Below are 25,302 nucleotides of genomic sequence, written 5' to 3' on the forward strand. Positions count from 1 at the left end.
AGCCACCGCCACTGCGTCCGTCCCCGGTGAGAGCCGCTGACGCGCGGAGATGAAATTCCCGGCCTCGGTGCTGCCGTCCGTGTTCCTGTTCGTGGCCGAGACAACGGCGGCGCTCAGCCTGAGCAGCACCTACCGCTCGGGCGGGGACCGCATGTGGCAGGCGCTGACGTTGCTTTTCTCGCTACTGCCTTGCGCGCTCGTGCAGCTCACGCTCCTCTTCGTACACCGCGACCTCAGCCGCGACCGCCCGCTCGTACTGCTGCTGCACCTGCTGCAACTTGGGCCCCTTTTCAGGTGCGTGCAGAAACCCAGAGCCAGCCCCAGGCCGCAGCCCCGGTCCTGTGGCCTGATCCCTGGACCTGCTCGAATGGAGGGAGGCGGTTTTCCTGGGTAGACAGGTGGCTGGGCCCCAAGCCGGTCTGCCATGCCCCTCAGCCCCATTATTCCAGTCAGGAATGGGACGAATCATCGCATACTGGTTATAAAGCTGGGGCACACTGAATTCCTGTTAGGTTCCATCAAATGAAATAGCCAACATTCAACTGAGATTGACCAACAAAAATGGCAGTTTCTTGTGCTTCAACCTCATTAAAGACATTGGTTTCTCTGGGGTCAAGTAGGCTCTGACAGGATTGGCTTTTGTGGTCACAAACCCTTGGGAAGTGTGTTCTAAGCTGTGGTTATGGGGACAGCATGTACAGGTGATTTAATTTTATCAAGCATGGAGCTTACTGTGTGCCAAGCACTTTTCTAAAAGCTTTAAAAATATTTAATTCTCATAGGGAAGTCAAGAAATCCATGCACCACTCTTTTCTCTTGGTGGCGTAATGAATATTATGGGATATGGAAACATATGGGGTTCTAGAAATGTCTTCCGGCCCTGGCGAACTTATAAACGTAGCCGTTAAAGCTGGTACACATGCACCATGAAGACAAAACTTGCTATGTGTTAAGTAAAGAAAAACTGTTAGTGACATTTCTGGAAATTAATTTTTATTAACACAAAGCAAGTAGAAATATATTGTTATAAAACAGACTGGCTTAGCTAGGGAGTTTAAAATGTGTTGTTTTAGTACCTTTCATCTCTATAGGAAAAGCAAAACAAAGCCCGTCCATTTGGATTAGAAATAAGTTTATAATACTGAATTTTGGACATAGGCGACAGAGGAATTTGAAGAGATGAAAAGGCCAGAGAGACACCTCAGCTGCCAGAAAATTCAGCTAGCTAAGGATCTTTCCTACCAGGAAATCTCTCTCTCTCTCTCTCTCTCTCTCACATACACACACACACACACGCATACACATATCGAGAAGCAAGATGAATTTTACAAAGTTATAATTTTTTTTTTTGAGAAAAGGTCTTGCTCTATCAGTCAGGCTGGAGTGCAGTAGCAAGATCATAGCTCATTGCATCCTCCACCTCCTGGGCTCAAGTGATACTCCTGCCTCAGTCTCCAGAGGAGCTAGGACTACAGGCAAGCGCCATCATGCCTGGCTAATTTTCTTTTCTTTTTCTTTCTTTTTTTGTTTTTTTTTGTTTTTTTTGTAGAGAAAGAGTCTCCCTATGTTGCCCAGGCTGGTCTCGAACTCCTGGGCTCCAGTGATCCTCCCGCCTGGGCCTCCTAAAGTTCTCCCTATGTTGCCCAGGATGGTCTGGAACTCCTGAGCTCAAATGATCCTCCTGCCCAGGCCTCCCAAGGTGCTGGAATTACAGGCGTGAGCTGCTACGCCTGGCCATAAAATTTTTGCACCTCATATTAAAGAAAACTGTTCCAGCTGACACACAAACTACTGACTTGTAGTTTACACACAGTCACAGCAAACTTGGTGAACAAGTTTCTCAGCCTCCAGAAGCTGCAGAATCCTAGAAAGGAAAATAAACAGGTACACTGGCAGAAGTGGGAGGTTGCTGCTGACTTCCTGATAGCTGGGGAAGAGTCTGGGGAAAAAGAAAGGAAGGGAGGGGAGTTTTAGAAGTCCTGCAACCTGGAGCCATTTAGTGAGGAGAGAGTTAGTCCTTTCTAGCCAGGTAAGCCCTGTGATCCAGACTATATTCCCGCTCAGTAAAATAAGTGTGATCTGACTTTGGGCAGGGCACTTATCATTTCTTAACATTATCTGTGAGAAGAAAACAGATAATGTTTAAGTGGAGTAACAGGAAAAAGGGGAACTGACATTTCTCAAAAGCTTCTTGTGCTAGATGGTTTGATATGTACTTACATCCCTCAATTCATTGAATCCTCGCCATGACATAGATGTAATTGTCCCCATCTTGTAGGTGAGGAAAGTGAGGCCTCACACTATGTTCTCAAGCCTCCTTAAAAAGAGCTAATTATATTCCCTATGCTCAGTGGAAGAAAGCAGAGGACTGTGTAGTACATTCTATTAGTAGTTCCATTATAAATTAAGAAAAAGTTTGGTCATCTTGGCGATCCAAGTAAATGATAATACCCTATCACTGCTGCTATTTAAAGTGTTTCTAAACACGAAGAGTAACCCAAGACAAAGCTAATAACATAATATACATAAAAACAAGACGACAAGTATAAACCTGAACTCAAGAAAACATACCAAGATGTTAAGAATAATAATTTCTGAATAGTGGGGTTATGAGTGATTTTAATATTCTGGAAAATATATAAAACCATATAATAAAACAATTATATATTTTTCTATATTTTTCAGTTTTTACAGTAAAAATATTTTAACTTTATTAAGGAAAGAAAACTTTTGGTGCTTTGAAGAGATAACTTCTCATCTATATATAAAGTTTCAACACTATAAAAATACCTATTTCCAGAAAGTTCTGAATGGGCCATTGTCTTCTTGGAGCAAAAACAAAAGAAAAAATAAAAAACAAAACAACAGGCAAACCCCTTCCATCAACAAGGAGTCACTGATTCTAATGCAGCTGATTTATTTCAAGGAGATATTGGACCCATGACCTTACTGAGATACACAAAATGTGGTTCCAAGTCTCTTAGCTTCCAGATTAAAAGAAAAGCAGTTCATTCTTGTGTATTAGCCTGACTTAATATCTTACTGGAATTTCTTCCTGCTGACTGTTTGATTCCGTTTTAACTCTAAGACATCAACTTTACATAAAGATAAAAATTATTTCCCTCAAACAAAGGAGAGTCATGGTGATTCTTACCCCCTTCCTTATGGATTGGATTTAGTAATATTTCTAAATTATTTTTTGACAGTTTAACTCTTCTTGCTTTTGGATGAGTATTAGCCAAATTTGTGTTTTTGCTAGGTAGATGCTGCGTTTGAGTTCATGCAGCACGATGGCCCAGTTAAACTGCAATACATTACACTAATGATTCTGGGCTAAATACTACTAACTAGGCTTTGCTCCTTCTTTTCTTTAGGGAGACATAGGGAGAGCACCATATTTCATTTGTATCAGTCTTGTATTTAAAATGGTAGTTACAGTTTTTATGATTGTTTTCACATTAAGCCTGAGTTTGAATGATACAAACTTTGGATAATGCCTTGAATTTATTTATAATTTTAAGGAAAATCTTATTGTACATTGCAGTAGATACTCTAGCAAACCAGAGCAGGGAAAAGATCTCTTACCTAAAACACAAAAACATTTTTAAAATTCTGTTGATGATTCTTTTACATTTATGCTAATTTTTATAAATTAATTGGGAGGAATAAATATAAATGAGTTACAAGTTCAAGGAATTCCCCTCATCTCTTTTTTATTACTGGTATAGTGAGGAAAAAAATGGTACATGAAAAATCTGCATTTATAAAATAAAGCCTAAGAAGTTCCCAAAACCTTTCCAGAATACTGCAAAATGATTCACCATAATATATCCTTCTACATTAAACTTTTTAAAGAATTTAAAATGTTAGTAGTCTACATTTGAAGAGAATTTCTTTTTTCATTTGCAAGGTACTTTTATATACAGTGTTTAATTTCATCCATGGTAAAGCCCTGTGAGTTAACTGTCATTATCTTATTTTTACAGTCCAGGAATTGAGGTTCAGTGAGATTAAGCAAGTGGCTTTTCAAAGGTTTTGCAGCATTTTCTATTTAACCAATTTGGGTTTTGTGTAGGCTTACAGAGCATGTGTGTCATGTGAAGATAATGTGGCTTATTGGAAATTATAGTATTTCTTCGGAAAAAGTATTTTAATTAGGGTCTCTGGTACCACAGATTATTTATGCTGACATCAGCATGCATGATTTCAGCTAAGGAATAAGCTCCTTCTGCTATGAGGCTTGAAAATGGGATAAAGTAAAAAATAAGGATCAACTTGCTGATTATCTACATTGGGGCTAGCAAACTGTACCCCAGAGGCCTAATACCCCCATCACCTGTTTTTGTAGGTAAAGTTTTATTGGAACACAGCCTTGCTCACTGGTTTATGTATTGGCTACAACTGCTTTCACACTGCAGAGACAGAATCGAGCAGTTGCAACAGAGACCATGGCCTGCCAATAATAAAATATTTACTTTCTTATAAATACTTCACAAAAAATTTCCTTTCCCTTGGTGTAGATGCTACTGAAAAACTACCTTGAGTATTCAATTTTGATAAAAGTATCTAATTTCTGGCTTTATTCAGCCAACCTCTCAAGCAACAAACAAATAAAAACCCAAAAAATAAAAACAGATTTTGAGTAATTAGATGAGTCTTGCAGAATTGCAAGAATAGTAGTTTGTTTCTTATCAGTTTTCCTAACCTACAGTGGCAGGAGGTCTTGGGGCCTTTTACAAATGTATTAAACATCTATGACTACATGTAAAACTCTATGCTAATACAAATGTATCACCTGGGAAAAAACAGTGGCTTACAAGAGGTTCCACCTGAGCTTTAGGACCTTCTTTCATTTCCATCAAATGACCATGGAAGTTTTACTTTGTCTACAGTTCTGCAGAATGCTTCCAGTTTCATCCAGCTCCTTCCTTGGCATCAGGAAAATTGCTTTCTCATCTGAACCCTCATTTCATTCATTCAGTTCTTAGCATGTGCTGGTATTTAATTTGTTTGTTTTAGTCTTTCAAAACTCTAAGCTTGATTTTATTATGCAAGTAAAACATTTTTTAAAATGACAGAAGAGCAGAAAACAGATTTGCACAATGAGGAAAATAAAAGCTCTCATTTGACTGCTCAGAGAGAACAATTCCTAATGCTTTTGTTATATATCCTTACTAATATTTTTATAATGGCATGCTAGTAAACTGTCTCTTGGGGAAAACAAGCCCTGATGTTCAGTGTTTGCTGATTTCTCTAATGCATATATTCCCATCATGATTGATCAAGCTACCAGTTGTTTAACAACTGGCTCACAAAATTCCTATTTAACAGTCTGCTCTCCTGAGTCAGTATGAGCCAGCTGAAACATTTCACTGTTTATATGTATGTGTGGGTATGTGTGTGTAATCTGTATGTATTTTTTACATATGTGATTTTCTTTTTACAGAAAATGTAATTTAAAATATGTGATTCTATTGTAATTTGCTTCTTTCACATACCAAATATGGTAAAAATAGGTAGCCTGGTCAACATAGTGAGACTGTTTCCTCACAGAAAATAAAATTAGCTGGGCACAGTAGCATGCATCTGGAGTCCCAGCTACGTAGGAGGCTCAGGAGTGAGGGTCCCTTGAGGCCAGCAGTTGGAGGCTGCAGTTGGAGGCTGCAGTGAGCTATGATCACACCACTGCCCTCCAGTGTGGGTGAGAGAGTGAGACTGTCTTTTTAAAAAAAATTATATATTGGTATTTGTACTTCTATACCATTGATGTTAAGGACTGTATAATGTTTCATTGAATTGATATTATTAGGATTTATTTAATTATTATTTCATTTTTGGGACCTTTAGAGTATTCCCAGAATTTTGCCATTATACATAATGCTATGATTTAAATTGTTGCAATACATTTTCTTCTAAGTGAGATCATACGTGATAAAATGGCATAACTGAAAGTGCTATATAAATATTAATTTTCATTATTTATTATTCTTATTGTGCATATGTCCCACTATCCCATTTAGATTGTGAGTGCCCCCAAATGAGGCAGGGGTATCCAGCTGTCTGCATTCCCCACAGCACTTAGTAAACTGCATCTGCATTCATCTCATATATGAGAATAAAGATGATTATCAGTTTATTCTGTTTTTGTTTTGTTTTATATTTTTGAGAGAGTCTCGCTCTGTCACCCAGGCTGGAGTGCGGTAGTGCAATCTTGGCTCACTGTAATCTCTGCCTCCTGTGTTCAAGCAATTCTCCTGCCTCAGCCTCCCGAGTAGGTGGGACTACGGGGGTGCACCACCATGCCTGGCTAATTTTTGTATTTTTAGTAGAGACGTGGTTTCACCATGTTGGCCAGATTGGTCTCAAACTCCTGACATCAGGTGATCCGCCTGCCTCAGCCTCCCAAAGTGCTGGGATTACAGGCGCGAGCCACCACACCCGGACAGTTCTTTCTGTTTTCTCTTTTTTTTTTTTTTGAGACGGAGTCTCGCTCTGTTGCCCAGGCTGGGGTGCAGTGGCCAGATCTCGGCTCACTGCAAGCTGCGCCTCCCGGGTTTACGCCATTCTCCTGCCTCAGCCTCCCAAGTAGCTGGGACTACAGGCGCCCGCCACCTCGCCCGGCTAGTTTTTTTGCATTTTTTAGTAGAGACGGGGTTTCACTGTGTTAGCCAGGATGGTCTCGATCTCCTGACCTCGTGATCCGCCCGTCTTGGCCTCCCAAAGTGCTGGGATTACAGGCTTGAGCCACCGCGCCCGGCCTCTTTCTGTTTTCTAATCTTTGTTGTGGTCAGTGGTCCAACAATGTGAAGTTGCTAGGCCTCATATAGCCTTCAGTGATTAATATGAGTTTTCCTTCAGAGAAAATTCAATTGGACATGCTTGGGATTGAACTCATGGCCTGAACTTCACATTGACGTTATTTCCAACTGAAGAAACTGGTCTGTGTGGTTTTACATATTTTCATGTAATACATGAAAGTGTTCTTGACCCCACAGGACAAAATGTCGTACACAAATCAACACCCCCACACACCCACACACACCATGCACCTTCTTTCTCCTAGCAACAAATGAACAATGGTATTAATCACAAAATATGTCCACTTTGTACTCACCAGAAAGGTTCCTGCATTTCCTCTCTTACGTCAAGCTTTGTTTTATTATTTCAAACTGTAAATACATTCCAGTTGCTGTAGTCGCCTCAGGGTAAGAGTATAAAGTTAGCATTATAACATTAACATTCAATAAAATAGATGAAGCCATTAAAATCTTCTGGCAGCATCATAAAGTTGTTATAAAAGTGCATGTTAGAGGAGGGACAAAAAGTACTTTAACAAGTTATAAACCTATGGCCATGAGTATTTTTTTTACTCCTAGGGAAAACACATTTTTCACCAGAATTTTATTATGAAAATTTTCAAACACACAGAAGAAAAGTTGAAGGAATTCTATAGTGAATGCCCAAGTACTTACCACCTAGATTCTACAATTAACATTTTGTTTCACATATCTATCCATCTATCAATTCGTGTGTGTGTGTGTGTGTGTGTGTGTGTGTGTATGTACTTCAAAGTTAATCACAGACCTCAGTATTCTTCCAGCTTCAGCATCCATATTTTTACCTAGAGAGGAAATTCAGATGTTAAAAGCCAGGTATTCTCTCAGTCTGGAAAGGTCACTGATTAAGTCTCCATCCCTAGGTGAGACTAACTTTAGTCCTGCCCTGTAAGGACTAATGAAAACAGAGAGATAGGTAACATGTCGTGGTCTCCCAGTGAAATGCTAGATGGTAAGCTGCCTTGTGCTGGAGGATTTCCAAGCCATAGCTTCTGCTTTAACTGGGGTGGTTTGGGGCATCTTTTGGATGTGGAACACACACATGTGTGTGCATGCATGCATGCAGTCACACTGTATTATCATTTTTCACGGCAATATGACAAAGTGGGCATTATATCTGCTTTATAGTGGAGGGAATATACTGGGGTGGGGATAGTAAGTGACTTGGCTATGGCTACACAGCTAGTGTGTGTCAGGAAGGAAAACTGCACATTATTTCTGTGACCCTGGAGCTGGAACCACTTTCCATTCTCTAAGATATTTCCTTGCTTCAGTGGCCTTTGGTGTTACTTCTTCATTTGGTTCTCATTCATTCCCATTGGCCTCTTGGAAAGCCTCAAAAGGACTGCATACGGAGAACTAGTCCTTGGAGTGGTTGATTTAGAAGAGTGACTTAGAAGAGTTCAGAGTAGCCAAGTCAAGGCTTTGAGAATCAGGCTAAAGGTAAGTAGGATGAGCATGGAAAGTCAGAATCCTGTCTGTCTCTAATTATTATGACTTGCTGATTTGTTTTCAGGTGTTTTGAAGTCTTCTGCATCTACTTTCAGTCAGGCAACAATGAAGAGCCTTATGTCAGTATCACCAAGAAGAGGCAAATGCCAAAAAATGGCCTCTCAGAGGAGATTGAGAAGGAGGTGGGCCAGGCAGAAGGCAAGCTAATCACCCACCGATCAGCGTTCAGCCGGGCATCGGTGATCCAGGCTTTCTTGGGCTCAGCCCCCCAGCTGACCTTACAGCTGTACATAAGTGTCATGCAGCAGGACGTCACTGTTGGAAGAAGTACGTATATTTTTAATTTCTGCCTGCATTTGGGGATCAAAATGAGAAGCAAAACATACAGTTTATTTTGTTTCAAAGGAAATTTGTTCTTAAGTGCATTTAATTCTGAATCTATGTTCTAGTTACTATGCTCAAAACTCAGTTAAAATAACAACATTTATTTTGCTTATGACTCTGCATTCTAGGCAGGGCTCAAAAGGGTTACCTAATCTGTAATCCACTAAGGATCAGCTAGGGTGGCTCAAAGGTGGGGGGCTAGAATCTATTCAAGACCCCTTCATTCACGTGTCTTGTTGCTCACATGTTTTGATATTGGCTGTTGCTGGGAGTCTCAGATCTTCTCCATTTGATTTCTCTGTGTGGGCGAGTTTGAGCTTCCTTAGAGCATGGTAGCTGCTTCCAAGGGTGAGTGTTCTAAGAATGAGGGAAGGCCACATGGAAGCCGTATCAGCTTTTGTGATCCAGGCTTGGGAGTTGGGGCACATCACTTTTGCTTCCTTCTCATTGTTGAAGTACTCAAGAGTTGTGCCCAGATTCAAGGGAAGGGAGAGGGAAGCCAACTCTGACTCTTGTTGGGCAATGGTAGAGTTCTGGAAGATCATGTGGGACCAAAAATACCACTGTGGCCATTTTTAGAAAATATAGTTTACCAGAGGCTGAAAATACAGCTATTGGAGGCTGGTCCTCTTGGGATTTCACTCTGTCTTTCAGTGCTAGTTCTCAACAAGTTGAGACAGTTGGCTTAACAACTTTGTGGTGAATAATGGAACAAGGCCACTTTCTTGTCTTCTTAGATTTGTAATAGGTATATCAGTTTATAAGTCAAGACAATGTTCTACCTTTGGGCTATTCTCACATCATCAAATTAAGAGCAGATTTTGGTTAAGTTTAAAAAACAACACTATTTGCATCAGAGTCAAGATTTTATTGAAAAGCCTACAAATGAGAAGTGGATACCCTCCCAAGTATTAATATTATGGGTGAATGAAAACCATTATGGTAAGTTTTATTATGGGTATACAAAATGATTTAAAAGCCTTAAGTTGAAAAAATACATGTTTAAGAAAACATTGAATATAAGAAAGACTCTTATTTATTTTACTTCACTCAGTTTTATCCTCTTTCTACCTATATTTCAGACTGGCTGGTAATAATTCATGTCAGAGTCACAGGATACTTACATGTTAGAGCCATCTCCCTTATCCAGGTTGCCTGATTATGTTTCTTAAAGTATGAGTCAGGATCTCAAGTAGAGATCTTGAACCTTAGTCGATCAACATTTATATGGAAATACTTTCCACAACACTTGGTAGGGAGTAAAAGCTCAATAAATAAAGCAGCATCCATGCTCCCTAAGGAATTATAACTGGAATGGGTCTTGACCAAACTGCATGCCACTATACTCTTTTTCCCAGTTTATTGTTTTTCCAAGTGGCAGGGATAGAGCAAGAAATCAGATGTGATGATAGCCTATTTGATTTTTAGAGGTAGATCCAACTTTTTTCCTCAAGTTTTTTTAGTGACGATTGTCTCACAGTTGAGGGGTTGGCAAACTACATCTCATGGGCCTAATCTGGGCACTGCCTGTTTTTGTCAGTAAAGTTCTATTGGGACACAGCCCTGCTCTTTCATTTACGTATGGTCTGTGACTGTTTTGGGACTAAAACAACAGAGTTGAGTAGTTGCAATAAACATAATGTAGCCCACAAAGTCTAAAATATTTACTAACTTTTTACAAATAAAGTTTGCCAACCCTTGTTATAATTTTTCAGACATAATTCTGTTCAGAAAAAATCAGATCTATCTTATAAAATGTCAGTGTCACAATGGATATCGAAATGTCCCAAAAGAACTTGGAAAAACATAAGTCCTCTGAGAGTTAAATGATAAATCAAATAACTACGGAAAAAGGAAGTGGGCATGGTCTTGTTAAAAAGATAGATGGCTGCCACTTATGCAGATCTTGACTAACCCCAATCACTGCCTTAACATATATAAGGAAGGATTATCTCACCCGGAAAGGGTAAGACCCTTATGAATGGAGCATGGTCTAGGGTGTGTCACAGAGGCAAATGTTGGTAGTGTCTGTCATGTGGTTAGAAATGTATTTGGTGCAAGGAACAAACACCTAACTCTAAAGTTAACCTAGAGTTTATTTTTCTTATCTAACTAGATATTGGAAGTAGACAGTTGCTGACATTATTTCAGCTACTCAATAGTGGCAAAGTTGATGTCCCTGCCAAGCCATTGGCCTTTTGCTTGGGTTGCTACTAGAGTTCCAACCGTCATAGCTACCTTCGAAACAGGAAGAAGGAAGGGTAGATATCTTTCTCTTTTTATTAATGAATATAGCTTTTCCATGAATCTCCCTAATAGACTTTGCTTTGTCTTCCTCCTTTTATTAAAAACTATAGCTTTTCCAGAAATCTCTCTAACAGAAATGACTTTAGGTCTCTAAACAGAACTGATCAGTCATTTAGCTTCAAGGGATGCTAGGAAAGCCAGGTCTAGGAATGTTTGCCACCAGTTTAGACCAGTATTCCTCACACTTCCCTGATGATGATTAGAGTTATCTGGGGGCTTGTTAAATATATAGATTACCAGGATTCATCTCTGGAAACTGTGATTTGCTGTGTCTGGGATGGGAGCCAAAGTTATGTCTTTTCTTTTTATTTCCCTTTTGTTCTTTAAACAAGGGCTCCAGGTGATTTTATTATCAGCACAGTTTGAGAACATTGGATTAGACTAGTCATGGCCTGCATGTGGTTGGGCCCATGACCACCCATAACAAAACCATGTTCTCTTAAGATAGTGAGAGGAATGGAAAATGAATAGGCAACTGACAGTGTCTGCCACGTCATCTAAATGCAATCCAGACCAATAGAAATGTGTCCCTCTTGACAGAAGGACATAGAGTCCATCACAACCTGACCCTATTCAGCATTCAAATTCTGTAACTCTCTCCTCTCTCTCTGATTCTGTGCTCATTGAGCAAACATTGATGGATTTGGCATTAGCAGAGTTTGTCGTGAGGGAGAGAAGGGAGAGCCAGCTACATGGTCACTGGAGAGTTATTGTTTTTCTTCAATTGCAATGTAATTTATATAACATAAATTTCACCATTTTAAGTATACGATTCAGTAGGTTTCAGTATATTGACAATATTATACAATTATCACCACTGTCTAGTTTTAGACATTTTCGTTACACCGAAAAGTTTTAGACAATTTTAGACATTTTCATTACACCAAAAAGAAGTCCCCTATCCATTAACAGTCACTCTTCATTTCCCTTGCCCCTAGTCCTGGCGACCTACTAATCTACTTCCTGTCTCTATAGATTTGACTATTATGAATCTTTCATATCAATGGAATCTTATGCTATGGGGAAGTTTTGTTTCTCATAGTCAGTGAATAATGGACACTGTGTCTGTGAGCTTCAGTCTTGGGTGAGTTTGGACATCCTGAGATTCCCTGAGTCTAATCAGTTCTCAGCAAGGGCTTGCTCAAGTCTGAGGATCTCGGAGGATGGGTTGGGCTGAAGCCTAAGTGAGCACACCAATGTTACTGTGCTTTGTGAAGGCCCCTGCAGCCTGCCATTTGGCTTGCCTGTCCCTCACAGTACCCTTCTCTATTCCACTCAAGGTGGTAATGTTGGTAGTAAAAATGACTGTTTCATGAACCCTTGATTTGTGGCAGGTACAGTGATAGGCATTCTTCAGTTTCATTTTCACAGTGTCCCTGAGGTAGATAATATCTCCGTCTTACTAAAGAGGGAAATTGGGCCAGGCACAGTGGCTCACACCTGTAATCCTAGCACTTTAGGAAGCCAAGATGGGCAAATCGCTTGACCCCAGGAGTTTGAGACCACCCTGGGCAACATGATGAGACCCCATCTCTACAAAAAATACAAAAATTAGCCAGGAGTGGTGGTGCATGCCTGTGGTCCCAGCTACTTGGGAGGATAAGGCAGGAGGATTGCTTGAGCCTGGGAGGACAACAAGAATAAAAAAAAAAAAAAAAAAAAAAAGGAGGAAAATTGTACTCATAGTCTGCCAGAGGAGCCAGAATTTGAGGTTAGGTTTGTGTGACTTTATTTATGGACTCAATGGGTATTTCTTGGGTGTGTTCTGTGTTTCAGACCCTGTACTGGTCTCTGAGGATAAAGTGGTAAATAAGGTAGACAGGCCCCAATCGTCTTCGAATAGGATGTATAAACATCAGACAAATTATTAATCAAATGCATAATTTACTTAAGTTAAATCCTGCAAAGTGAAAGATAAGTAGCCTCTCTGAGGGTATATTGGGGGGTGTCTAACTGAGTCTGGGAAATGAGACAAAGGTTTCCAAAACTTAGGTTTAAACTGAAAACTGCCAGATGAAGAAAAGAAGCCAGATGAAGAAAAATCAGGAAAGAGCATCCCAGGATTTCAAGCTTTATTCCAGAGGCAATGGGAAGGCACTGATGAGTTTTAAGCAACAAGTGTCATGATCAAATTTAGTTTTAGAAACTGATTACTCTGCAAAATGGATTGGAAGAGAGTGAAGGAGGAAACAGAGAGGCTAGGAAGTAGGCTACTATAGTTGTCAAGGTGAGAATAATGGCCTGGACTGGAATAGTTAGAGTGGATTATTGGAGCAATATTAAGAATGCGTAAGTGGAACAATGTGTTGATTGATTGGATATGAAGGTGAGGCAGTGAGAGATGTCAAGAATAGTTCCCAGTTCCTGATATGGACTGTTGTAGCCTTGGATCTCCATTTGTCTTGGTAGTGAAGTAGCAGGTTTGCAAGGTATATTTTACTTTCAGTTTCAGGCTTAAAGAAATGAACATATTTTAAAGATTCTATTTAACTCATGAGAGAACAAGCAGATGTTTGGACCAGCTTATAAGATAACCCAAAGGACAGATATAGGAATATTGACTAGAGATATCAAAATGAGTATATAAATGGAAGTAAAACTGGTTTTATTACAGCATGAGAGGGGTGACATTTGAACCTCTACTGTACAAGACATTGAGCATGTCTGTTAGTGACTTACAGCTTGTAGATGAATGTAAATGAGCTCACTGGCAATACAAAGCTAGAATCACAGAACCTGGATTGGTGTACTGAAGACAGAACAAGGTTTTGACTGAAACACTTTTTTTGTTGTTGTTGCTAGAATGTTTAAGTCAAGTATAAAGTTAGACTTTCCTCAAAAAGATGGTCCGGTTGTTAGGGTGAGCAGGTTCCTGTCAGAGACATTTCGAGGCCAGGCTTGATCAGGGCTTAGTGGACACTAATAATATCACAAAGTTGAGGTTGTCATGAAGGCAGCTCCCTGATCAAGGAGGGCCTGGAGCACAATGGGCGGGAATAAGCACTGGTACCTGGAGAGTCTCAGGCTAGTGGGAAAACCGACGAGGGCTGATCAAAACAAAACTCACCAAGACCATGTGAGGGCAAAAAGGAGTCTTAGAAAGGAGATTCTTCCCTGCTGCGCAAAAGCCTAGCTGCAGTTTCCTGTTAGCCACATGGATGGCTTTCTGCGAGAAGGTCAGTATTCCCAGTGCCTGAGCTCATCCACACCTGTTCTCCTGGCTGTTATTCTCTAGTATCTGATGGCCAACATCCTGGAGCAGGCAGGCAAGGAGGCCCAGAACAGCTGCAGGGTGCACATCACCCCAGAACACATGGAGATGGCCATGCACAAGGATGAGCAGCTCAGATGCCTCTTGGAGGATGTACCCACCATCAGGTTGATGAGGTGCCCCAGCCTGAGAAGGAGGGATGCTTGGGTCTCCGAACCTGGCAGGACTTCATCAACAATTTCATCCAGCCTCAAAAATTTCCATAGATGAGAGACCCCAGGCTGCTGCCATCAGCCCATGCTATTAAAGTCTTTAATGACAGTGCCCCTGACTTCTCTCAGGTTCTCTTATTTTGGGTTGTAGGTGTCTGTGAGACATCTAGGAGAAGCTATCCCATAGAGAGCTGAATAGGTGGAAGGTGTGGCCAGTGTGGGGTGTTTGAATCAGTGGTTTTAGAAGGGGCAGTTTCCAGTGGTGTTGGTGAGAGCACTGGCCCTGGTGGGAGGAGCTGACTGGGGATAAAGATATAGAGACTTCCTCATTGGCTTTGAACTGGAAGGCCTTGTGAGGCCAGAGAGTTGCTGGGGGCCTCCTAGGCTTGATAAATTCCCGACCTGATGCTGGGACCTGGGGTGGAGCTGCAGACTCTGACTGAGGTGCGGGAGGCTTTATTCAGAATAGCAAAGTCTGAAATCAGAGGGCAGTGGCCACAGGGGTGGGTGGAGAGGGGGCACACTGCATGCTAGCTGGCATGAACTTCATGGGACAGGCTTTACATGGAGATTGAGGAGTGATGGGAAAAACACAAGGAAAAATGCAAAAAAAAAAAGTTTTGGTCATGTTATTTTATTTATTTATTTGTACCCTGCCTCATTCCAAAAAAGACTTGAGACAGGAATTAGTAACTGGCACTATGACACTTTGTTTGGAATATATTCTTCTGTCCTCTTATGGACACTGTTAAATTAAGTAGTAACATTATATAAAAGCTCTTTGGCCTAGGACATGCAATCCAATCAGTTCTTAATGGTTACAAAATATTACAAAACTTATTTGTAAATGTATTCCATTATAAACACAATTATCAATCGCATTCCCAGAAAAAATAATCTGTGTATGATCATGTATTTCATAGAACAGCATAGAGTTATCAGTGGCCAAAAACAGGTTCAAAGGTATACAGATAACCTGTGTAATTCTGTCTCAAGTGATGGTCTCTAAAGCATGTACTGTACTTTTAAAAACTTGTGCTCTGAACTGTTTAAAACAGGTGTCACATCAAGTGTTGTAGCAATCTGTCCCCTTGCCTGTGAATGTCCATATTTTAGATTTTCACCCATTCTTTGGATCATCTATGGCCGCATTCTGCTGCCTGCTGGCCAGGAGGCTGCCCGGCCAGATTCAATAACAGATCAGACAACCTGGGTTTGAGATCCTAGTTCACCACTTTCTGACCATGTGATCTTGGACTTTCATTTACTCCTGCTGGGCAGGCTTGCTCATGTGTAAAACAGCGGTAATAAGAGTCCCTTATCTTTAGTTTACCCAAAGATTGAGTCCACTTGGGATGTGCACAGTGTGACCCCTAATAAACAGCTGCATCTGTCTCCTTCCCTAACCCCAGACACGCAGGCAGGCTTCCCCAGGGTGCATCTGGGTCTGGTTCTCAGGTTACTGTTGGGCACTTGGGCTACTGGCTGTGAGAGCCACATCCTGCTGAACCCTGTGGAGAGACAGGAGAGTGCCTGGCAGAGGAAGAGCCCTTCCTCTTTGTGTCCCCTTTGCTCCTCCTGCCTTGTGATTCGCCCTGTCTCTGCCTCTGTCTAAGCAGAAGGACCCAGCTTGGCCTTTGGCTAATTCACAGTAGTGTCCCGAGAATGAAGTAAATAGCAGTCTCGTGTTTAAAAACTAGGCTGTGAGAAACCCATGTCCTGGACACAAAGATGTTTCACTTCGGCCAGGAGAGGGGGCGCTGTCACCATGAAGTGATGAGCTGAAGGAGACTCCCCACCTGGAGTTGCTAGAGAGAGGCCTGCTTGCAGCTCAAATGCACAGAAGAGGAAGCAAGGAGCTGGGCTAAGGCTGGGAGTGCTCCATGGCTGTCCATAAGGAATCACGCAGTGGTGGGGTGAGCAGCTTGACAATGAGGTGCCTCGAAATATGAGGTTCAGTGTACATGATATGGCAAGAAAGACTTCTGGGATTTAGACAGGCACATCTTCCACATAGCCCTAAGGACAACCCCTGACAGTGCTAATCTCTAATATATTATTTCCTAAAGCACAGTCTACAAAGTGGCATCTTACAACTCAATCTGGATGACGGATAGGTTTGCTAGTTCTAAGCAGACATCTTAAAAGAAAAATAATAAACTGGTAGCATTTGAAAATCAATAACATTTTACTTGGAAGTCTGGATTTCTGGCTCTCTTGAGAAGTAGAAATGAGGGTATACATGATTACAGTGACATAGAGATGACTAGCTACTGCTCCATGAAGACTGGACCTCTGGTTTGCCACATTCCTTCCATACGCTTTCCTATGAGGTCCTATATTTGACCCACTTCATTAATTTATAGTAGTTGTCTGATTAATGGAGATACTTGAGTTTGTTACTCTCACTGTAAATTAATTACAAGTCCACAGTATTCAGAACAATCAATCTCATTTAATGAAGTAGTATATTGTGCAGTGCTTCTCAAAATATCATTGGGTTAGGACCAAGCAAACTTCCTTGTTTTTCTTGTTCCAGTACATTGTGAACTGATATGTGGTTGTATTACTAGTATGCCACTCATATTTGACTTGTCATTCGAGTTTAACAACTGCACTGGTGTATACCTTGTTCAAAAAGTGAGCCCACTAATTTAAATGTGGCTAAATCAGATGTATACAGATTCCTTAATGCCAGCTCTCAATGTCCATACTTACCGTAACTGACTGGTAACAGACAGTTCATTGTACCAGTCCTCAAACTTTTTAGATTTAGATTTTAGATTTAGATTTAGATTTTAAATCTAACGAAAAGCAGTAAACAGGACTTGCAGTTGGTATTGTTTCTCCTTCAGAGTCTTCATGAAAACAGATTTATCCCTCTTATGTTTAGGACTTTAGCATGATACTGGTGAAAATGTTGCTGAACTACTTCTGTTAAACCAGAAAACATTAAGGAAAACAATTAGCATCAGTGGGGCATGTTAGATGTGGCAGATGTGAGATTGTTGAGTTCTGAAATGTAGGATAAAAAGAATTCACCAAGGCAACTGTGAAAGGGACTCTTCATGACAAGAAGGGACAACATACTGAAAGAAGAGGCAGAACTGGGTTCTGGTCTCCTACAGTGTAGTTTACTTGGGGGCCTATCACTTTCCAGTGAGGAAAATGAAAAAATTGTTTCAAAGGTCAGCTAGAAATGTATAATTATGACTGTGCTCTTTTCCTAACAAAATATTTCTATGGAAAATGGGTACATAGGGTTCAGAGGACACGATTCTTTTAGGGTCTCCATTATACAGCTGAGGCCACTGAGGCCCAGTGATGGTAATCAGTTATTGTAAAGTCACATGGTGAGTGGGCAGCACAGTAGAATGATGGCCTGGGGTTCCTTCCTCTACTGTATCCTGAAAAAGGGGTCTCAAAAGAGAAAGTGTTTAATGTTCTCCTCTGAGAAAAATAAGCTAAAGTCTTCAATACCAAGATGTTAGGATCTCTTGGATTTCTTGGGAAGCACTCAATAACTCAGTCCCAAGAATATTCATTTGTGCTTTATTTGGGGAAGGCCAGACAAGTTAGGAGAAAAGTGCTGATTTTATAGTATAAGTCTTTGGGCTTTGCAAACCTAGGTCTTGTTCCACTGGACATTGTGTTAAACTGTGTTATGAACACAAATATGTCTCAGTTAACGTGTTCCGGTAATTCTGATCTGTCCACTAACCATTGTCTTAAATGTGGCAATGTGATGGCATGAGAAGCCTGTGTTCGAGAGCCTAGTGTTTGAAGTACTTGAGGTACTGACCTTTTTCATGGTGCTCTAAGACAATCCATCTTTGCTGAAGACAAAAATCTCCCTCCTGTAGCTGATTGTAGGGCCTTTAGGAAAGCATCAGTGTAAATCAAAAACTATCTGGAGAGCCAGGCATGTTGGCTCATGCCTGTAATCCCAGCAACTTGGAAGGCTGAGGCAAGAGGAACCTTTGAGGCCAGGAGTTCAAGATCAGCCTGGGCAACATAGTGAGACCTCCGTCTCTACAAAAATATTTTAAAAATTAGCTGGATATGGTGGAATGTAACTGTAGTCCCAGCTACATGGGGAGCTGAGTTCGGAGACCCTCTTGAGCTAAGGAGTTCTGAGCTGCAGTGAGCTGCGATTGCACCACTGCACTCTAGCCTAGGCCATAAAGTGAGACCACAATTCTTAAAAAAAAAGTATCGTCCGGGCATGGTGGCTCACTCCTGTAATCCCAGCACTTTGGGAGACCAAGGCAGGTGGATAGCCTGAGGTCAGGAGTTCGAGACCAGCCTAACCAACATGATGAAACCCTGACTCTACTAAAAACACAAAATTAGCGGGGCGTGGTGGTACATGCCTGTAATCTCAGCTATTTGGGAGGCTGAGGCAGGAGAATCGCTTGAACCCGGGAGGTGGAGGTTGCAGTAGGCCGCAGTCGCACCATTGCACTCCAGCCTGGGCAACAAGAATAAAAAAAAAAAAAAAAAAAAAAGCATCTGGAGATGATAGAGACTTAAAGTGCCTGTGGTTCACTTATGACTTGTGATAAAGTGAAAAGTCCAGTGGAAGTACATAACAAAACTAATACAACTGAAGAAGAAATTGTGACATACAAAATAAGATAATAAAGCCAATGTAAAAAAGTTTTGAACAAAAAGTATGTCAGCATAATGATTAATCATATTTTGAAGTAAGTCTACGGTAGATTCTAGACATCTGTATTTTACTAAACCTCCATTAAAAGGTTTGATGTGCATCCTCAACTTAAAAAGCCGTGAGGGAAGATGCTTCATAAAACTTAAAAGGAAAGTTGTGACTAAATAGTTTTAGAAATCTACTGAAATGATGACTGTTAATACCATAATTTTGTTGCCTAATATCATGAAGGAAAGCACCAGCAGGACTCTGATAATTAGAAACATACTATGGACAGTGGGGGCACTGGCAAATCTCTAGGAACTTCTCATACAATCTAGAACTTCTGAAATGTTTATACTAATAATATGTTTCATATTCAGATTTTATCTAGGGAAGGCTGAGTACCTCTTTTCTTTTTTTTCTTTTTCTTTTCTTTCTTTTTTTTTTTTTTTTATACAGGGTCTCACTCTGTCACCCAGGATGGAGTGCAGTGGTACAATCATGGCTTACCATAGCCTCAAACTCCTGGGCTCAAACCATCCTCCCCACTGAGCCTCCCAAGTAGGTGGGAATACAGGTACACACTACCATGCCTGGCTAATTTTTTTTTTTTTTTTTTTTAGACACAGGATCTAACCTATGTTGCCCAGGCTGGAGACCACCTCTTATGATTTTACTTTTTTTCCATGCAACTCATCAATACTAACAGCAGCAAAACTAATTTTATCTAATATCTGTCTTTTTATAAGGTGAAAGAACAAATCTTTCCTATTTTCTAGGTACTCTGTTGGACATCTCAAAGATAAGTCTAAGTGTAAAAGATTTATAGAGTTTCATTTTCATTTAAACTTTTCAATTTTATTTTGAAAGGCAAAATTGCTAGCAGATTTGAGAATTAAGTTAGGATCATGGGTGGCTGAGTACATGAATGGTTGTAGCTTGGCTATCTGTTAATTAAGGTGACAGTGCAATATTTGGATAAACATACAAAAGACCTTAATACATTCTTAATAGAGAACTTTTTTATTTTATTTTTTGAAGAGAATAATCAAGGGCATGATAAAGTTAGGGGAAAAAAGTGTTATTGTGGTAAGATGCAGAATCCCTACTTTTAGGGCAGGATTACATAGGTAATATTTTAGGCTAAATTATGACCCCAAAGATATTCAGTTTCTACTCCCTGAAACCTGTATATGTCACTTTATATGGCAAACAGAACTTTGCAGATAAAGAGATTGAGGTTGGGAGATTATTGTATTGTAGGTCATGCAGGTGGGCCCGAGACAAATGTTCTTATAAGGGAGAGGCAGCAGCAGGTTTGATCACAGAGGAAGAAGACAATGTGAGGAGTGAAACAAGATGCTGCACTGCTGGCTTTGAAGATGGAGGAAAGAGGCAGGAACCAAGGAATGCAGTTGTAGAAGCTGGAAAAGGCAAGGAAATGGATTCTCTCCTTGATCCTCTGGAGGGAGCATGCCCCTGTTGACACCTTGACTTCAGCCCAGCCAAACTGATTTCAGACTTCTGATCTCCAGAACTTTAAGACAACAAACATTTGTTGTTTTAAGCCACGGTGTTTGTGGTAATGTGTTATGGCAGTTACAGGAAACAAATACACGCCAAAAGTAATCTTTTACAACCTTTTATTAAGAACAGACCAATACTCCAAGAAAACTCATTTTCACAGAAAAACCAATTCTAGATTTGTTTCAATGAAATATTTGCTTCTAAATAACCCACTATTTACTTCTGACAGTCTCACAAATAGACCCATCAAAACTGAGCCAGATTTGGCAAAATGTTAACACAAAATTGTGTTCCTTTTCAGACTCTTTCTGCAAACCTCCTACAACTTACTTTATTCACTCAGGTTTTATCCTTCACCATTCTTCCTCATTCCCATCCTGGAACAAGTCATTTTTCTTTAGAACAGAAATATACATTTTTGCCCATAATAAAAATTTCATTATCTTGAGATTCCTAGTAATCTCATCCACTTGTATTAATTATAACTTTTAAGCAGCCACTTGTATTTCAAAAAGAAAACCAGGGAGTAGATAACTGTGAATTTCTGTCATTTTAGCAGCCTAACCAATCTCATGAATATACTTCATTGAGCTTTATCCAGCCACATACTTCCCTTATTTAATTCCACAGTGTGGCAGAAATGAAAATGTTCATTTACAGACCCAAAGATAAAGCTTCTTTGTGGCATGTACGAATAACAAGCAATGGTGTATAAATGAAAACTGTGCTTACTGATCAATTTTTCAGAATTCTGTCTTACTTAGAAATGATCTGGGAAGCCAATGAATAGCCAAGATCTTCAGTTATCTAAAGATTTTGGAAATGCTCTTCAAGGTAACATACTACACAACCTCATTACTATGGAACTACAAATTTATCAGAACAGTGATTCAAGTTTCTTAAAAATAGATTTAAGTTTTTAAGTAATTTTAAATATTTGACAGGAATAATTCTAGCTCATTTGATCAAAAAGCTGTATAAGTTTAGGAAAGACATACCCAAGAGTATAAAAATATATGCTTGTATTAAATATGACACTGATAAATCAGAGATGTTTACATTAAACTCAAAATCTTAAAGTAGTCTTATTTGCCAAAGAGTTACATAAATTATATAAATCTGAATTCTTAAAATGGTTTTGAGTTGGTTTCTAGGATAATATATTTTTTAGACTAACACATTTAAAAATCAATAGTACAATTTGCGTATTTTAGGAAATTCTAGTTATATTCAATTTATATAAGCAGTTATTTGTCTAGATATGCCAATCAGAATAGAACTCCTTTAATTTGGGAGACTTTATAATCTAACGTATTAATACTGTGCATAGGTAGGAAAACATTATACACTCGTACAATCAGAGTGAGGATATTACAGACATATAGAACTACAGATAGAAATAGAGTTTGTAGCTTCAATTCTTCAATTTCAGGCATGGATCAAGATTGAACACAAAATCAGAAAATCTCCCCAGTCCAGATTTTAATAGCTATTTTCCTGTCAAAGGGCATGAAATTCTTAAGTGATTTGAGCTTAGAAAAATAAACTAACAAAAAGGGGGACAAACCAGACTTTCCGTTGCCCGTCACCCAATAGGGACTAGATTTCTCTAAACCATGGATGCACTTAGATCTCCAGATTGTTAGACCTTAAAATCGGATTGCAAATCATTTCTCTCAAAGGTAAGGGGGAATAACTTAATGGTCGTAAGTGAACCAGAACAAAATAGAAACACAAAATTTGTAGAGAGGATTTCAAATGAGAAAATGAGGGTGTCAACAAAGCTCTATTGGTGTTCTGGATTCACCTATGAGAGCGAAGAAAGGACATGCCTAGGGTTTAACTGCTCACGAGGTGCACTTCCTTGTCAGCAATGTTTACCTGACTCTTAGAGGTGAATCAGTTGGACATCTTGTTATGACTTCCAAAGTGGTTAAAATATATTTTTCAAAGGGTAAAATTATGTTGCTCATACAGATGTGAACCTGTTGTTTACACATAAGGAAATGAACAGATGTTATGGCCAGGCATGGTGGCTCACACCTGTAATCTCAACATTCTGGGAGGCTGAGGTGGGTGGATTACCTGAGGTCAGGAGTTTGAGACCAGCCTGGCCAACATGGTGAAACCCCTGTCTCTACTAAAAATACAAAATAAATAAATAAAATAAAAGAGAACCAACTAAGGATTATTTAGAGATACCAAAATAAGTATGTGATTGGAAACAAAACTTCTTGTATGACATTTTGAGAGGGAAGACGGTTGAACCTGTGTTGAACAATGCATTTTGCAGTATGTATCAGTGACCTGTCAGATAGCCTGTATCCTGGAGTTGAAAAAGCAACAAGACCACCACCAACAACAACAACAGGAGTTACATCGCCCCACAGAATGCGGAAATGCCGGTGCACAGGCCTGAGTGCCACCGATTCTTTAGGGGTGGGACAGTCAGTCTAATTGACATGTCCAAATTCAAGAAGAATTGCTGATGCCTGGGTTCCAGAGCCTGGCAGGGCTCCTCACAGCCTCATCCATTGGCAAAATCACTCATTTGAGGAAGCCCCATGCTGTTGCCATCAGCAAATTCTCTCAAAAAGTTTAAATCCATGATGTGTTTCTGACTCCTCTCAGTTTCTGTCATTTTTAGTTGGAGGTGTCTGTGGGACATCTAAAAGAAGACATACCATAAGAGATTTTTAAGATTTAGTATGGAGGCAGGAATGGCTGTGTAGCCTGGAGAGATACATAGGCTGATAGCAGGCTTTGGATGCTCTGAGACATATGTCCATGCATCTGTGGTGAAAGATTCTGTGCACGTTGCCAACATCCTATCTTGAGCATGTGTTGCAGTACACACTGCAGTGTTTCTCTTCCTTTCTGTCACAGGCCTTTCTCCTCTGGCAGGGAATGCAACTCAGGTACTGATGAGAAGTGTGGGTAAGGTAATGCCCATGGGGCCACCCCAAACTAAGGGAGATGGTAGTTGATGGATAAGACCTCAGCCTCTCTGTCCTTTAGATAATTTGGGGTACAATTTACACAATCCTCTGTGGATCTCCAGTGGGAATGAGCCTCATTTGCCACAGTGGTAACCAGTTTAAAAATGTAGTCTTTAGTAGCCTTGCTTCCTCCCCTCTCCCCCTTCCCACCCAACTCCTTCATTCTGCTTTCTAGGCTTACCTCCCAAATGAACCACCTGCACCCAGATGCTTGCCTCAAGCTCTTCAGTTTGAGAGTAGTCATCTAAATAAAGATGATAATTTGAATCACAGTGGGCCAGGCATATGCAGCTGTGAAAAAGAAAGCTAGGTTCATCCAGGGACAATTTCAGTCACAGATGATGTGACAGAATTGAAGGGTAAGGATGTCTGAGGTTTGTGCAAGAGAATGAATGAAGTTTTGTACCAAGTATTCTTAGCTGGATGTGGGAAAATAGAGGATTTGTTTCATTGGAGGACTTGGTAAAAATTAAAAAAAAAAACAATTGTAGTAGCTCTTAAGCAAGCAAGTCAGATGGGTAGAAGGTGGTGGTCAGGATAGGGTGTTTGAATTAGTGATTTCAGAGGTGTTTATTGACTCTTGGATTACTAGGAAAGCGCTCTTAATAGCTCACTCCTGCAATTTCACTTCTGCTGTATTTGGGGGAAGGCTAAATAGGCTAGGATTCTTAGGTCTAATTTTATACCACAGTTCTCTGAACTTTGATAACCTGATGCAATCGTCTTCTGTTTGATCAGGTCGCTGCCCAGAGATCTACCTTGGCCAGACACATTGGCTAGATTCTGAAAAAACCTTACTTAATTTTTTGTCTGTTTTCTGGACCAACTGTATTTTATGAACTAATCTAATGATAATAGCTTTAATTCATATATTCATAGAGGAATATTGTGAGGAGGGAGTTGAAGATATAGCTTTTTATGTTTGTATGTGGTGCTTTACGTGATGTAAGCTTATAAACTTTTGGCATAACATCATCTCTTTTTGCATGTGTATACTCACACAGAGAAACACAAAACACAAAACTTCAGAAAGTATGAAGGGAAATACACTGGAATATCAATTAGTTGTCCTGAGATAGCGAGAATATGGGGTACTTTTTTTCTTTCCATTTATCTGTGTTTTTCATGCTTTCACAATGAGTATAAGTTTTTGTTGCAAAAGAGAGACTGATTGATCATAGGCTACTCTGGGTGGCTGTGGGTCTTTGTCTTACTCGTTTGTGCATGCCCAGTTCTGACATGCATGACTGCTCAATGTAAGGTCAGTGAATGTTGAAAAAAAACCTAACTGCTATCACGGAAAGTATTTTTTGTGAGTTAGGCAGGGAAGTTAAATTAATCTCAATTGCTTTCTTTCTTTTCTTTCCTTTTTTTAATTTTTTTTGTGACAGAGTCTCACTCTGTCGCTCAGGCTGGAGTGCAGTGGTGCAATCTCGGCTCACTGCAAGCTCTGCCTTCCGGGTTCACGCCATTCTCCCCCCTCAACCTCCCGAGTAGCTGGGACTACAGGTGCCTGCCACCACGCCCAGCTAATTTTTTGTGTTTTTTAGTAGAGACGGGGTTTCACTGTGTTAGCCAGCATGCTCTTGATCTCCTGACCTCATGATCCACCCACCTGGGTCTCCCAAAGTGCTGGGACTATAGGTGGGAGCCACCGCGCCTGGCCAATTAATCTCAATTTCATAGATGAAAAAAGTGAGGGTATCATTTGAGATGTTTT

The 25,302-nt window shown here is 40.2% G+C and overlaps 1 protein-coding gene across 1 annotated transcript in view; it reads left to right on the plus strand.

Annotated features, from left to right (window-relative positions):
• The first annotated feature begins 5 nt into the window (after positions 1-5).
• Positions 6-25,302, plus strand: part of XK (X-linked Kx blood group) — a 48,595-nt gene continuing 23,298 nt past the window's right edge. The window contains exons 1-2 of the mRNA XM_011941959.1: positions 6-294; positions 8,353-8,615. Of these exons, the coding sequence (XP_011797349.1) occupies positions 50-294; positions 8,353-8,615 (508 nt within the window). The 5' untranslated portion in view covers positions 6-49. The remainder of the gene's footprint in view (positions 295-8,352; positions 8,616-25,302) is intronic.

Source organism: Colobus angolensis, unplaced genomic scaffold, assembly GCF_000951035.1.
Source record: "Colobus angolensis palliatus isolate OR3802 unplaced genomic scaffold, Cang.pa_1.0 Scaffold103, whole genome shotgun sequence".
Taxonomy (NCBI): Eukaryota; Metazoa; Chordata; class Mammalia; order Primates; family Cercopithecidae; genus Colobus; species Colobus angolensis.